Genomic DNA, 14438 nt, shown 5'->3' with positions numbered 1-14438 from the left:
CTCCAGCAACTGTTTTCTTGAATACCACATTGCAGATGTTATGCAACTTGCAGGTTTGCTGTTAAGGGAGTTTTGCTTTTCTTCCGCATACTCCTCCATATTCTCAAAAACAGTGGTAGCCCTATCAAGACATGTAACATTCTCCAGCCATCTTCTGGAGCAAAATGTCTGTGGAAATTGTGTGCCTCCTGTTATAGTGGTGTACAATGCCTGCCTAGCTAGGGAATCTTGGGACAGATAGTACATATTGCGCTAGAGTGGATTAAGATCTCATTTCAATGCATACAGTTCTGTTTTGAGAGACCTGTGTGCAACAGGAAGGCTTCACATTCCAAAGTCAATCATTTTGTTTTCTTCTCCTTTAACAATCAGTTTGTTTTCATTTCTTTTAGTTTTCTTCCAACAAAGATGATTTACGTTTGGCCCATCCAGAGATACCTGTAGTAGTTTTGCAACTGGTAAAAAAGACATGCCTTCTTGAAACTTCTGAAGAAGGTCTTCAGCCACAGCAATTTGAAGAAAAATACTGGTCAGGTACCATGTGTAAACTTTGGACAGTGTTCATCTCCCAAACAAACCATTAAGTCTATCTGACTCTTCTGCATCACCAGATCTGTCTAAGGGAGCTTTGACTCTCAAAATATCATCCCCTGACAATCTTGTTAGCCTCTAAGTTGCTACTCAGGACTATCTTAATGTATGGGAACGCTGGGCAGTTGCCCAGGGACCCTATGTGCATAGGCACCCCATGCACATCTATGTATGCTGTGACTTGTTGTCAATAAATAAATACTGTACTAAGCCCTTTTGAACAAGGCACAGCGTTCCTGTTCACCCTTGTACTTTGGGATCATTTCCCAAAAGCTCTGTGTTGCCCATTATCTGAACCAACTTTCTGACCATAAACTCAGATGGGCATTCTCAAGAGCAACATGCAATTCCTTTCCATCGTCTTTACTTCAAGGCAGGTTCTTAAACATCCCTCAACATGATCAACTGTTCTTTTTGCCCTACTTACACTGACTCCCTTGAACACATCTTGCTCTCCTGCCCTAAGTATAACAGCTTTAGGCAGGACTTCTCTGCCTTAACCTCGGTTGGATTCTCAGTTGGATTCTCAGATCTTCCTATCAGTTCAAAGATGATTCTCCTGCTCAACAATCCCGAGGCTGAAACAGAAATCGTAGCCAAATTTTTGCTGCACGTTTTGAACTAGGTTCGCGTGGCTGCTGACCATATTACTTTCACTGTTCCCTACTGGATTTACTCCTTACTCTCCCTGTTGTATATGCCTAATAATGGTCTCTGTATCTGAACTATACTAAACTATAAATATTTGTTACTGAAAAATGCGTATTTAGCATGTGTTTTACTAAAGATTATGAACAATGTTAACGTTATGCTTGCAATAACAAGTGGACATTGGCATTTGCCTCTGATTTAGTATCACGGTCACCTCTGTAAACACATGTGCATATATATGTACATATCTAATATGCTGTTTTGCCCAGGTGCCTATAATGTTATTAAGATAGCCCTAATGCTACTGGTCTAGAATACAGATTAAAAATGTCTGGCACAGTTTCAGTTGTTTCAGCAGAAGGTCAGAAAAGTATGGTGCCAAGCCAAAAACTATAACATACACTGCTTTTGATTTTCCAAGATGAAACTGTTGGGCTATTTGACTACTAAGGTGGAGGATCAGGGAAGGATCTAAGAACATTTCCATGAGTAACTCATGATACTGTTGCAAGAGTTAAATGGCATCTTCATCGCTAGCTGCTAGGTTCAGAGGCACTCTGCTGCCCTAATATAGACTTTGTTTACAAAGGCAGCCATACTGGTTTGTGGAGCAGGTAGTTCTTTGCATTCTTCATCAACCTGAACATGCTTTCCTGTGTTTTCAGAGTTTCACTCTTCCTCCACTGTGCTTTTACTAACATAACTTGTTCTTTGTGGGAACCAAAACACATCGCAACGGACTGTTGACTTGATACAATTTTCACGTTCTTCTGATGTAATGGTCCATGTGCGTGAGACTGCAAAGGCCTAATTCCTATATCACATCAGTTCAAAGTTCTTGTAGCACACTTTGCAATAATCTTTGTAATCTGTCTTCAGCAGCTGATGACAGCCATGGAATGAACTCAGCATGAAGTCTGACATCCAACTGATTGCATATTAAAAACCATCCTCTTATAAACCACCTTCAAAATGTAGTTTCCAGTGCAGCTTTCCATAGGACCAGTCGCCTGCCTGCCTGGCAAGTAAGAGCTTTCTGGGTCTGGAACTTTCTGGGTTCCACAAATGCAATTAGCAGCTCAGCATCAAGGAAAGAAGTGGAGCTTAAAGGTTTGCAGACAAACCCACCTGCAAACTTCATGTTTGGGAAGGGATCAGGGGAAGGGGGGACGAGAGCTTGTTCTCTGTAAATTTCAGTAAGAGCAAGCGAGCTCCACTTGCAAACTGTACTTTACATAGTGCACTATGAATGTGGAAAGTGCTTGTTCTTTGTGAAATCCAACTGCAGCCAAATTCATTTGCAAGCTTTGCATTTAATTCAGCTCTGGGTTCAGAAGAGGTAAATCTTCATATCATGCTTATCACTCCCTCCCAATCTCAACCCATGGAGCTGTGCACTGTCTGTCTATTTGGTATGGGTGTCAATTAACTTTAAACCTTGGGGGTATTCTGATGTATCTGACAAAAGGCGTTTTGACTCTCAAAAGTAATACCTTAAAAACCTTGTTAGTCTTTACAGTGCTACTGGACCCAAATCTAGCTTGCATGTAAGGTAAATGTAATACTTGCAGGAAATGTTCTATTCCAAGGGATAATTTATAGATTATGTGCAATTGTGCAACTGTCTTGTGCTGCAATTAATAAGTGCTGTTAAGTCCAAGACCTAGTCAAATTGAGTCAGAATGCCACCCTAAATCTACTTTTTTTTGAGTCCCAAACATTCTCCTATAGTCCTGTTTTTGCCTTTTTTGCTCAGTACCATTATAAAACACACATTTTACTAGTAATTTTGTGCCAACTGTTAATGATGTTCAGTGCAAAGTCTGAAGTCTATTTTAATAGATATAAAATACTTCCATCAGCTTCAGGCCAAGACAGTGAAGTAGCCTACAAAATCTCTAATGCTCAATAAACTGGAAATTAATGCCTTCTTGAACATCATGGAAAACTGGCATGATACTAGTCTTCTTTATGTAAAGGGAACATCTAATGTTTGTTTCATGACAGAAATGCTGCAATTTCCTTTGTGTAGAAGAAGAGAAGAGAGGTCTCTATGCTATTATGTGTCTAAATTGCTGCTGTTATTTTTTTAAAATTAACATTTAAAATCATTTTCCTTTTGTTAACACAGCTCCGCATTCTAAGATCTGATTTCTCAACCAAACTCAAATTTACTGTTGAGAGTAGTATTTTGACATGATAACACTTCACAGCTGGTTGGAAGAAAATGCATTATTTGCTGACCTGACAAATATCCCCATCTTCAGATCAACGAAGGTGATAAAAAAGTTGCAAGAAGTCATTCAGATTTTTCATACATTAAAGCTATTTCTTACAAATTCATCTTCTTCTGTCTTATTGTTAACAACTGTCAGTCAAACATATTATCAAATCATGGAATATGAGTGCATCTTATGCTGCCTGTCTATTCTGCCACTTCTCAACTACAGCAAGTGCAGTCTCTCTAAGACTTCATCATATTTTCCAAGATTCCCCTGACTAATTTCCAAATTTTTAACTTTCTGAGCAGGCAATCCGGCGTGCTACTCCCCTTTAGGCAGGAAACAGACTGGGGCACATGGGGTGGCTTCGCCCACCAGGAAGGGGAAAAAAGTCATTTCTTGACTCCCCGATGGGACAATGGGCACCATCCACAAGATGTCCTCCAGCCATGGGGAGAAGAGGACATTGCTGCAACAGATGGAAGAAACAGGTCTACCCTTATTAAAAGGACATTGCAATGCACCAAAGAATTGCATTCAACCTTCCTCACACATAAGAACATGCAAAACAACTGCTGTGGGGTATATTTAGGGAACTGACAAAGCTGCAGGTATCATCATACGTCTGTAATCACACCGGACAGGAGGGAATTCAGTACTGGCCCGTAATTCAGCATCCCAAGAATCTCTGCTCTTGTTTGTTTTTGACTGAGCTTCTACAACACTGTGGCCCCTTCTGCACATGCAGAATAATGCACTTTCAATCCACTTTCACAACTGTTTGCAAGTGGATTTTGCTATTCCGCACAGCTTCAAAGTGGATTGAAAATGGATTGAAAGTGCATTATTCTGCATATGTGGAAGGGGCCGTAGAGGGGCAGCAGAGCATTGCATACTCACCCTTCCTGAGGAGGACGGTGAAATCCAATGCAGAGTTCAGCTGGTGCAAACAAGTTAAAATCTGTGGACTATGGCTGGAGTAACTCAGCACAGATTGAACTGCAAGTCATGCAAAGTTAGCCTGAATTTTTAAAAAATTGTGGCCAGGTTTCAAAGAGCTGTAAGGCTGGGTTGAGGTAAAGATGGGAACATCAGAAAACAGCCAGCAACACATTACCAGAGTGAGCTAGTAAGAGGAACAGTCAAAAATCCCCTGGGACTTACACAGTCCCCAAGGAATTGCTTTGGGGATCGCTGCTATAGTCCGTCCCTCAATTTAGAATCTTAATCAGTGCAGAATACAGATGTGATTTCAACATAAAGCCCACAGAAACCTTCGCTATCAGTGGAAATTTATCCTCTTGGTGGAAAAACATTTCCCCAGGCTGAGCATTTGAGTCCTCTACTGCTGGACTGCTTCATACTAAAGGGGGGAAATCTCCCTCATTAATGAGATGCACTACAAAGACACCGCCCCTTTGGAAATAATAGCCAGGTTCTTGAGGAACATATTTCTACAGCTGTAGGAACAACTGATTATAAAGCAGCTAACACCACTGATAGGTTACAGAAAGGGAAGGCAAGCAGCTACTTACCAAAGAAAAGAGATCATTTTGCAGACCCAACCTATCCACAGGTGGTAAGGAGAGGTCACGGATGGCTGGAAGCAAACTCTCCAGCATCTCAGAGCTGTACTGTGTACGGTAAAACCCTACAGTGCCCAGGTTTAACTGAAAAGAGAAGTAGGAGCGGGGAGAAGCAATCACATACAATCCAGTCAGTAACTCACAGAATAAAGAGACAGACTTCAGAAATAAAATCAGGGTCCCTTGTCCTGTATCTTTCAGAAGAAATGCTTAAAATGTCAAATCCCCTGCACCCCTTAACTCATTCCAGCAGAGGCCTAATTTAAGCCTGATTAACATTGCACTTGTACAACGTCTTGCCTAAAGTAGGTTGCTACCTGTGCCTAATTAGCAGGCCAATGCAAAACCCATCTGCATTACAGACCTCCGGGATACTGATTAAGAACATGGCGTTCTTTGCACAAATAAGAAACCCAGTTTAAATCAGGGTGTTTTGCAATAGTGAAGTCCCACGGGTTAAGTGCTTCTGTTTTTCCATGTATCACATTCAAAATCAGGCAGGCCTCTGAGTACTCTGACCAACACTTGCAAGATTGACAAGCAGAGAAGTGCAAGAAAATTAACAGTGAATGCAATCTGGTGAACAGCAGCAAAGATCATTCAATGTTCTGAGGAGGGGGGGACTTTAAGGGTAATTTGCCCATGAAAAAAAAGAGTCCCCAAATTCTTAGATCTGGTAAAGGTAAATCCATCAGAAGTGCTTTAAGACAGCACTGGAAAACCACTTGAAAAAAATTGAAAATGGATGACAGAATAACAAACTCCCTCCTAGGTCATCAACTGCCTTTTCAGAGTTTCAAAAAAAAGAGTTGGAGATCCACGACAGGAATTTAAGGAGACAAGCATTTAAAGCTGTTGGAAACAGCTGGCCTCAAATTGGCTGCAAATGGAAAACCGAAGCAGGGTCATCAGAGTCCTGGTGGTTGGGGCAGTGCAGCGTTCTCTTAAAATCTGCCCACTTCGCCTGCCCTGCTGGTTATTTCAGTGGCTCACCAGGTGCCAAGGGACCTCGCTACAATCTTTTATCTTCCCCGCAAAGGAGTGCCTCGCCTTTGATGTTGGCTCACCTTCACCCAGTGCTCCGGCTTAACATCTTTCAGAATCAAGGTCAACTCAGGCTTGTCCATCAGCACTTGCATTTTGACGTGGGCTGGATCTTCACTCGTACAGATACTGATCGGAACCATCCACACAGGGTTATCCTCCCCTACTCGGAAGAAGGAAAGAGAAGGACACCTGACAGAACAAGGCAAGGTACGGTCCACTGTTTGCTCCCCCACATCAAGGAAATTCCCCCCAGCAGGTTTTACAGTGGTAATGTTTCAAAAGCCAGTACATCTGCAGTGTCAATGCAAGGAAAAAAATGTTTAATAAAGCATTTCAGAACTGGTAAACCACTTTGCCAGAAACATCAGTCCTATGCTGCTTACACTATAGTTGCTTTAGGGGTTCAGTAGCCGCTGAGAAGTGAAACCCTGCTGTTAATTTTTGTTGTTATTGGTTCTGGAGGGTTTTCCAGGCTGTGTGGCCGTGGTCTGGTGGATTTTGTTCCTAACGTTTCGCCTGCATCTGTGGCTGGCATCTTCTAGACATTAAGAACAAAATCCACCAGACCACGGCCACACAGCTCAGAAAACCCTCCAGAACCAGTTGAATCCAGCTGTGAAAGCCTTCGACAATACATTTGTTGTTGCTGTTCATAAAGCATAAAGCAGACTATGGGACTGCAACAGGATTGCAACCATTGTAACCAAATGTATTTTCGCACAAAAACGGTACCAACTGCTAAAAGCTACCATGGTGCTAAAGTAATGTTTTAATTGCATCTGAGAAGAGTTAAGATGAGAGGGAATGATGGTCTCAATGGTGAAATAGAATAATACTCCATCTGCTGCATTGTTTGTATGAACATTTCAAGAAGAAGAGTTTGTATTTATATCCCACCTTTCTCTCCTGTAAGGAGACTCAAGGTGGTTTACAAGCTCCTTTCCCTTCCTCTCTCCCCACAACAAACACTTGTGAGCTAGGTGGGGCTGAGAGAGTTCAAAGAGAACTGTGACTAGCCCAAGGTCACCCAGCAGGAATGCAGGAGTGCGGAAACACCAGATAAACCTCTGCCACTCAGGTGAATGAGTGGAGAATCAAACCCAGTTCTCCAGATTAGAATCCACCTGCTCTCATCACTGCACCATGCTGGCTCCTGATCTTGCTCTCCCCAACCAGAGGGGGAGCTTTGTTCAGTAGAAAGAAGGCTGCTTAAACAAAAGCAAGCAACTATGAGACATCCCTCCACCATTAACTGTGCAATGCAACAGGTGCAGGGAAACTGATGCATTCCTGTGCTCCAAAGGTAACTAGACCCTCCCTCCTCTTGCATAAGTTCTATCAAAGTACTGGAAGCTTCCTCAGCTAGATTCAAGTCCAGGAGCAACTTAGAGACCAATAAAATGTTAGGGCTATTCAGCTTTCAACAGCCAAAGCTCTCTTTGTCAGATACCGCCTGGCAAAGTATCTGATGAAGGTTTGGCTCTCAGAAGCTTATAGCCCAAAAATCTTGTTGGGTCTCTAAAGTGCAACTGGACTCCAGATGTTCTACCATAGACTAATAAGGCTGCCCTCTGAAATGAAAGCTTCTTGTCATGTGCATGATGACCCCAAGACTCAGATTCATGAACAGATTGGAAGAAAAAGAAAAAAAATGAAGCAACAATAAAGAATATCACCTGCAACAGACTCACACATCTGTTTCTCATACATGTCTATGTGAATTCTCTTTGGCATTACACTGATCCATACACCAGAATTTGGGGTTCCAGAAAAGTTCCCTATGGGGGACTTTCTTGGATGGTTCTCTCTTTCACACCTGGGATCTGTGTTGTCACAGATCTGGGAGCAAGAAGGCCATTTCTCCCTCCCCCTCCTCCCAGGAATTGTTGGCAACATAGTCTTTTTGTTTGTTCGTTTGTCTCACTGGTATGAACCACCTGGCATGACTACAGTTAGGTCAGGGATGGGTTGGATGAGAAAACTTTTTAGTTATTTCTAATCTCACAATGCAATAAGGATTTAAGCTGTGGATTCAACCTGGGATTCACTGTAGCTCTGCTCAGGGCAACCAAGGATTCAACCATGTGCCCAGCAAGGGCTAAATGTCTGGTTTGCTAAGCTCATGAAGCAGCAAAACAGTCTTATCAAATCCTTTTGACACTAGTTTCTACTGAAGAAGAAGAGTTTGGATTCACACCTTGCTCTTCTGTCCTGTAAGGAGTCTCAAAGCAGCTTACAAACTGCTTCCTTTCCTCTCCCCTCAACAGGCACCTTGTGAGGTAGAGGGGCTGAGAGAGACGTGTGACTAGCCCAAGGTCACCCAGTAGGCTTCCTATGTAGGAGCAGGGAAACAAATCCAGTTCACCAGACAAGAGTCCACTGCTCATGTGGAGGAGTGGGGAGTCAAACCTGGTTCTCCAGATTACAGATTACCTGCTCTTAACTTCTACACTATGCTGGCTCTCCTGGTGCTGGTTAGGGGTTGGGGAGAGGCTGTGGGGTGAATCCATATCCAAATCTCTACTGGGAAAGCTTATGAAAGTCACCTTTGAATGCAGAAGGCATAATATGCTAGACTGGATCTTGCAGATTTGTTCCACTAAAAGCTATGTTTTCCACAGCACAAGGAACCCTTACCCCCCGATGCAAAAAGGTCCTTATGCCATGCCTGGACAGACGGGAAGGGATCACAAAAATGAACTGGCAGATTAAAGGATCCAACCCACAACAGAGCAATTCTAAAGGCATTTCACAGTCTCTCTAGTTAAAATGTACAGTCTAGAAGAATGGAAAAGAATTTAAAAAAAATAGAAATTCAGACTGTTATCTTCATTTTTAAAAAGGTCATTTCAAACATCTAAATCCTCAAAAGGACACCTGCCTGCACAAACTGACAGTGCAAGGGCTGTTTCACGGAACGGCTGGTGTCACGTACAATTTGATGCGCCGCTTGGCTCCTGCTATTAGCCATCGCCTTACCACTATATGGTCCACTGGCACAGAATTTCTTCTGGACTAGCTTCAACACTTTGTCGTCTTCTTGCTGGAGTGGGGAACAAGAGACCAGAATGGTATTCACATGCTTCTGAGTATCTCTCATGACGTAGGGTCCAAAACTCTTCTGATGAGGCAAGGACCTAATTCCCCCATTTTTGCAAGTCACATCTAGGGGTGCCAGCTCTGGGTCGAGAAATACCTGGAGATTTTAGGGGGGTTGGGGGAGTGACCTCGCCAGAGTATTATGCCACACAGTCCACCCTCCAAAGAAGCCATGTTCTCCAGGGGAACTGATTTTGGTCATCTGGAGATCAACTGCAATTGCAAGAGATCTCCATCTGGAGCTTGGGAACCCCAGTCACATCAGATTTGCTGCGTCATCTCTCCTTGTCATCTCCTCCCCCCCCCCGCCCCCCCAGGCCACTTAATTTTTGTTGCTCTTCACTATCCCATCTTATATTTTCCTCTCCTGTCCCTTGTGCACCCTGGGGATCCAGTCTGGGCTACCAAAAACACATGAAGCTGCTTTATACTGAGTCAGGCTACTGATTCACCAAGGTCAACAGAACTGTATCCTCAGACTGGCAGGGACTATACAGGGCTCCAGGTAAATATCTTTCACATGACTTCCTTTTGGATCCTTTTAACTGGAGATCCCAGGGATCGAGCCTGGGATCTCCTGCATACAAAGCAGATGATCCATCACTGAGCCCTGCCCCCCCTCTAAATGTTGCTGCCTTATACTAGGTCAGACCACTGATCTGTCACGGTTGGTCTTGTTTGCCCTGACTGGCAGTGGCTCTCCTGTGGTCATAAGCAGCAGCCTTTCACATCGCCTAGAACTGATCCATTTAGCTGGAGATGCCAGGGGTTTAAACCCGGGACCTTCTGCATGCAGATGTGATACCACTGAGCCATGGTTACCTCCCCTTACCATGTGATGTATTGTAAAGAAATACAACATCCAAGGCTGGGGTCTCAGGCATTCCAGATGGACGGGAAAAGCCATAGAAACAAGGGTGCTGCCTGCTGGCCCAGCTTGATCCACAGTTTAATTCACCAGCACCGGTGTTGGGCCTTGAACACAAGACAGTGAGACTTCAAATGCACTAAATGGGTCCTACCAGCTGAAAGTGTACTATTTCATCAGTTAAAGCTAAAGTTACTCCTAAGTCACCAGCTCTCTCTGTTCTGTAAGCTGGTTTCCCCACGCAGAAATATTTATGTCCCAGTTCCATGGCCACTTCCATGGCCAAAACAGAAGAATGTTGTTCCAAAATCGAGCATCAGGTCTTGGAAACTAAGTCCCCTACCTAAAGGATGGATGGGGGGAAAAGGACCTCTGAGCAAAATTTGCCACAATTAATACACATCATCACACATTTATGTGTGTGTATATCTATCTAATTTTTAAAACAAAAAACAGTACAGTTATGCCTTCCACACTGCAACTTTCACCATCAGAGTTTGGATATGTCACAGGTCAGCATAAGAAATCAAATGGGAATTTTGAGGGAGTTTTGTGGAAGTTGCAAACAACATGCCAAGGCCAGAAGGACTCAGAAAAAAATTAGAAACTCAGAAATGCATAAAATATAAGTACAATATTGTATAATACTATAAAAGTGTAAAATATGTATAATATTGTATAATACTAAGGTATAAAAACTGCAAAGGTATACATATTTTATCTTTTAATACCATAAATATACACAATTTATTTTAAAAAGTTAAAACAATAGAAAAAGAAAACATTCATATGTATTATCTGGTATGAAGGGAGGGTCCAAAAATTTTACATGGATTTCCAGTTCGCAGGGGGCGCTGCACCCCTAACCCCAGTTATGTGGAAGGCATAACTGTACAGTAATTATTTGTAAAGTCATACCAAAGAGCTGTCACAGCATATAGGTTTGTAGCACAAGGCCAGAGTCAAACAGTGACTCATTTAATTGTTTGGTTTAAGTTAAACCAAAGCCTGCCTTTAGAGGTATACAAGTTATCAGAGAATGAAGGCAAAATGATGATGACGAAGAAGAAGAGTTTGGATTTATACCCCGCTTTTCTTCCCAGTAAAGAGTCTCAAGGCAGCACCAACTTCTTCCCTTCCTCACCCCACCTTGTGAGGCAGGTGGAACGAAGGGAATTCTAAAAGAATTGTGACTAGCCCAACGTCACCCAGCAGGCTTCTTGTGTAGAAGAGGGGAAACAACCCTGTTTCATCAGATTATAGTCTGCCATTCATGTGTAGGAGTGGTGAAACAAATCCGGTTCAAAAGGTTAGAGTCTGCCGCTCATGGAAAGCAGTAGGAAATCAAACCCGGTTGCCCAGATTAGAGTCCACTGCTCTTAAACACTACACTATGCTGCCTACTACCTGCAATGCAGGGCCAAATTAGTACTCCCTGTAACTTTAGAACCCACCAATCTTCAAAGGAATTAGATGAGGGAACAATTGGTGGCCCAAGTGCACCAAACTCCTTAAGTTGGTGCGTGGTTTTCATTAGAGTCCCTGTGGCTGCCGCCAAGCGAGACTGCAGCCATTTCAAAGTGCTCAATGCTGCCACACCCAAATGGTTCAGAACACCTCCGAAGATGCTCACATTTCCCATCAGCAAAGGGTTCTAGGGCTTTCTCTGAAAGTGAACAAGCTGCTAGTTTACCACATGGCTGCTTTGTTATCTATACGAAAGCATGGCACATATTTTTCCCTGCTACAGGTGGTAAAATTTACGGCCTTCACCCTTTGGGGAAGATACCCCATATATTAGATGGTCAGTTTCATTAGTAATCCATTGATGGTGATGATATGGGGTGGGGGAGTTATCTCCACAATTCCATTCACGATAAGAGTCTTTTAAAGAACAATCGCCTTTTGTGCTTTTATGGGTCTCAGATTTTTATAATACCACACATGTTGCAGCAAATGAGCTCTGACTCAGGATGCTGGATTTAATTTTGTTGGTCTTTAAGGCCCCAGTTAATGTAATTTTAAAAGGTATAAACAACTGCAAAGGATTTTTAAAAACCTCTTGATATGATTCCATGTCCTCTCTGAACGTGTTATGTAATGAGGGAGCCAAGTATGGTATGTTTATATACACTTGATTTTCAAGTGTAAAATGACCTTTCGTGGAGAACTCCCTCTTTTTAATTTTAAGTGTGTGCATGACAGTATAATCATAAAATGAAAGGTTCACTTGAGTGAAGGCTGCCCGTGTACAATAAATTATATACAACAAAGGATTATTTTGACCTACTATCTAGTCATCCTATAAACCAGGAACCAAGAAATAGAAACAAAACATTCAACAATGCATGGCAAAGAATGTAGAACAGTCTCACTCTGTAGCAACAGAATGAGTTAGTAACTAAGGCTGGAGTAACAGGAGCTACACATTATTACAAAGCCATCAACAGTTGTTTACACTGAAGCACTTTAGTGCACATTTAAGTAATAAACATTGTTTCGCACGTCTGTCTGTAGTCACACATCATAATCTGCAAACTGGTGGAAATACAAAGTAAAACCTAGACAGTAGCATATGGCACAGAATTCAGCTTTCTGAATATCTCAGTTGTCCATCTTAAAGAGGTCTAGAGCCCAGCCTCTCCATCTGATCCCTGGAAACTTTATTCAGTTATTCCTTCTTTTACTAAGCGCATGAAACATATTGTGGAGCTTGAAGATAGGCAACAGTGGTTGATAAAACGTGATACCCTCCCACTCTGCACTTTCAATCTTCAGCCTCTCTAAGATTCAAATTCTGTGAAACCAGCTTCGTTAATAAAAACATGCGCATTAAATGTTTACATAAGTTTGGGTGGGGTGGGGAGGAAAGCCTAATTTGCACATAATGTAGATATCAGGTTTGTTCAGAGGTATCTAACCATGAAGACAAACTCAATTCAGATGTCATGCCAAACTATGCTTCAGAGAGCACTGGTATGGGTTGGTACAATGTGCAAACTGACAGATAGTCATTTGTGATAAGCTCACAGACCACAGTCAGAAACCATGGTTCAAAATGGGGTGACTACTTATAGTTCACCATGATACTTAAATTGACAAATAGGAGAGTGTCAGCAGTCACTTCCAGCCCTAGAGGTGCTGACTCCCACAGAAAAGGGACTGAAAAGCAAATGGAAAAAGGAAAGCAGACAAGAAGTCTAGAACCATCGATTGCATGTTTGAAAGCTCTAAGCATGACTTGGATTCTTAGTTATGGTTAGAGTACTTGGGTTGGCACGCTTTCTGAGCTGAGCCCTCATCAAAGTCCGAAGAGGCCTTTGCGTATTGACCATATACCTACCTGCTCTGCCTCCACATAAACAAGAGGAAAACCCATTTGCTTGGTCCATGTATTCATCACAGCAGCGATAGGTTTACCACTAGAATGTTCCAGACTTTCCCAAAGGTCCTCTGGAGAAAGAAAAAAAAGGGGGGAGGTAAAATAACTAACACCTGCTCCCACAGCTAAAGAAAACATTTAAAATGTCATCAGGGAGATTTCACCACGCAGTCTTCTAAGATTCTGATGGTGGTGGAAAAGTTATCCAATTTGCAGCCAGCTTATGGCAACTCCATCAGGTTTTCACAGCAAGAGATGAACAGATGAACAGGTATGGCATTTGCTACCTCTAACAAAGGAATTCCATGGTGGTCCCCCATCCAAGTACTAACCATGGCCAACCCTGCTTGACTTTCAAGATCCAATGAGAACCGACTAGCCTTGATCATCCAAGAGTCTGATAGGGCTCCTATCATTTCTGCAGCATTTTTATTAACTTATTAGAGAATCTGTTTGCCACAGCTCTAGAACTCCTCAAGGACTTTCAAATCCCCATTCACCAAACTCTCAATCCGACACTCCTGCTACGGCATCTTGCCGTTATCCTTACTTTACAGGTGAGGATCTGAGGCAGTAAAATTTGGATTCAAAGTCGTGCTCGTTCAGACCATCCATCCCGCTACGTACAGATTGTTCCCCACCAAAAACTGCTGATAGCTTCAAACCTCGAAAAACCTGCTTTCAAACTTTCAGAACAGTTTGGAACTTTCTGAACAGTTTGGAGGAAAGATAATTCCAGGCCAGAGCTCAACCGCCTTCTGTCACAACTGGCCCCACACAGTTATCACTACTTGCTTATCTGTCAAGCCAATGGGGATGTTATGCAGGTGTGGGAATTAAGCGTGCTCCAACAACGGAGTATGAGAACCGGTAACACATGCTTCTGGCAAGCCTCAAAAATCCAAAATATGTAACTGAGGATGTGACTTATTTCTCAATCCTTTCTTTCTGGCTGGCCAGTCAACCACATCCCAGAAGCCTTCAGCTTATCT

The 14438-nt window shown here is 42.6% G+C and overlaps 1 protein-coding gene across 1 annotated transcript in view; it reads right to left on the bottom strand.

Annotated features, from left to right (window-relative positions):
* The window catches only part of NPEPPS (aminopeptidase puromycin sensitive), a 114536-nt gene that overhangs the window by 13737 nt on the left and 86361 nt on the right, over positions 1-14438 (bottom strand). Inside the window, 4 exon segments of the mRNA XM_048518237.1 lie at positions 5000-5134; positions 6118-6257; positions 9077-9140; positions 13408-13517. Coding sequence (XP_048374194.1) covers positions 5000-5134; positions 6118-6257; positions 9077-9140; positions 13408-13517 — 449 coding nt within the window.

Source organism: Sphaerodactylus townsendi, linkage group LG15 (genome assembly GCF_021028975.2).
Source record: "Sphaerodactylus townsendi isolate TG3544 linkage group LG15, MPM_Stown_v2.3, whole genome shotgun sequence".
In the NCBI taxonomy this organism is placed as follows: domain Eukaryota; kingdom Metazoa; phylum Chordata; class Lepidosauria; order Squamata; family Sphaerodactylidae; genus Sphaerodactylus; species Sphaerodactylus townsendi.
The sequence above is the reverse complement of the archived record's forward strand: the minus strand, read 5'-3'. Positions and strand labels throughout refer to the sequence as shown.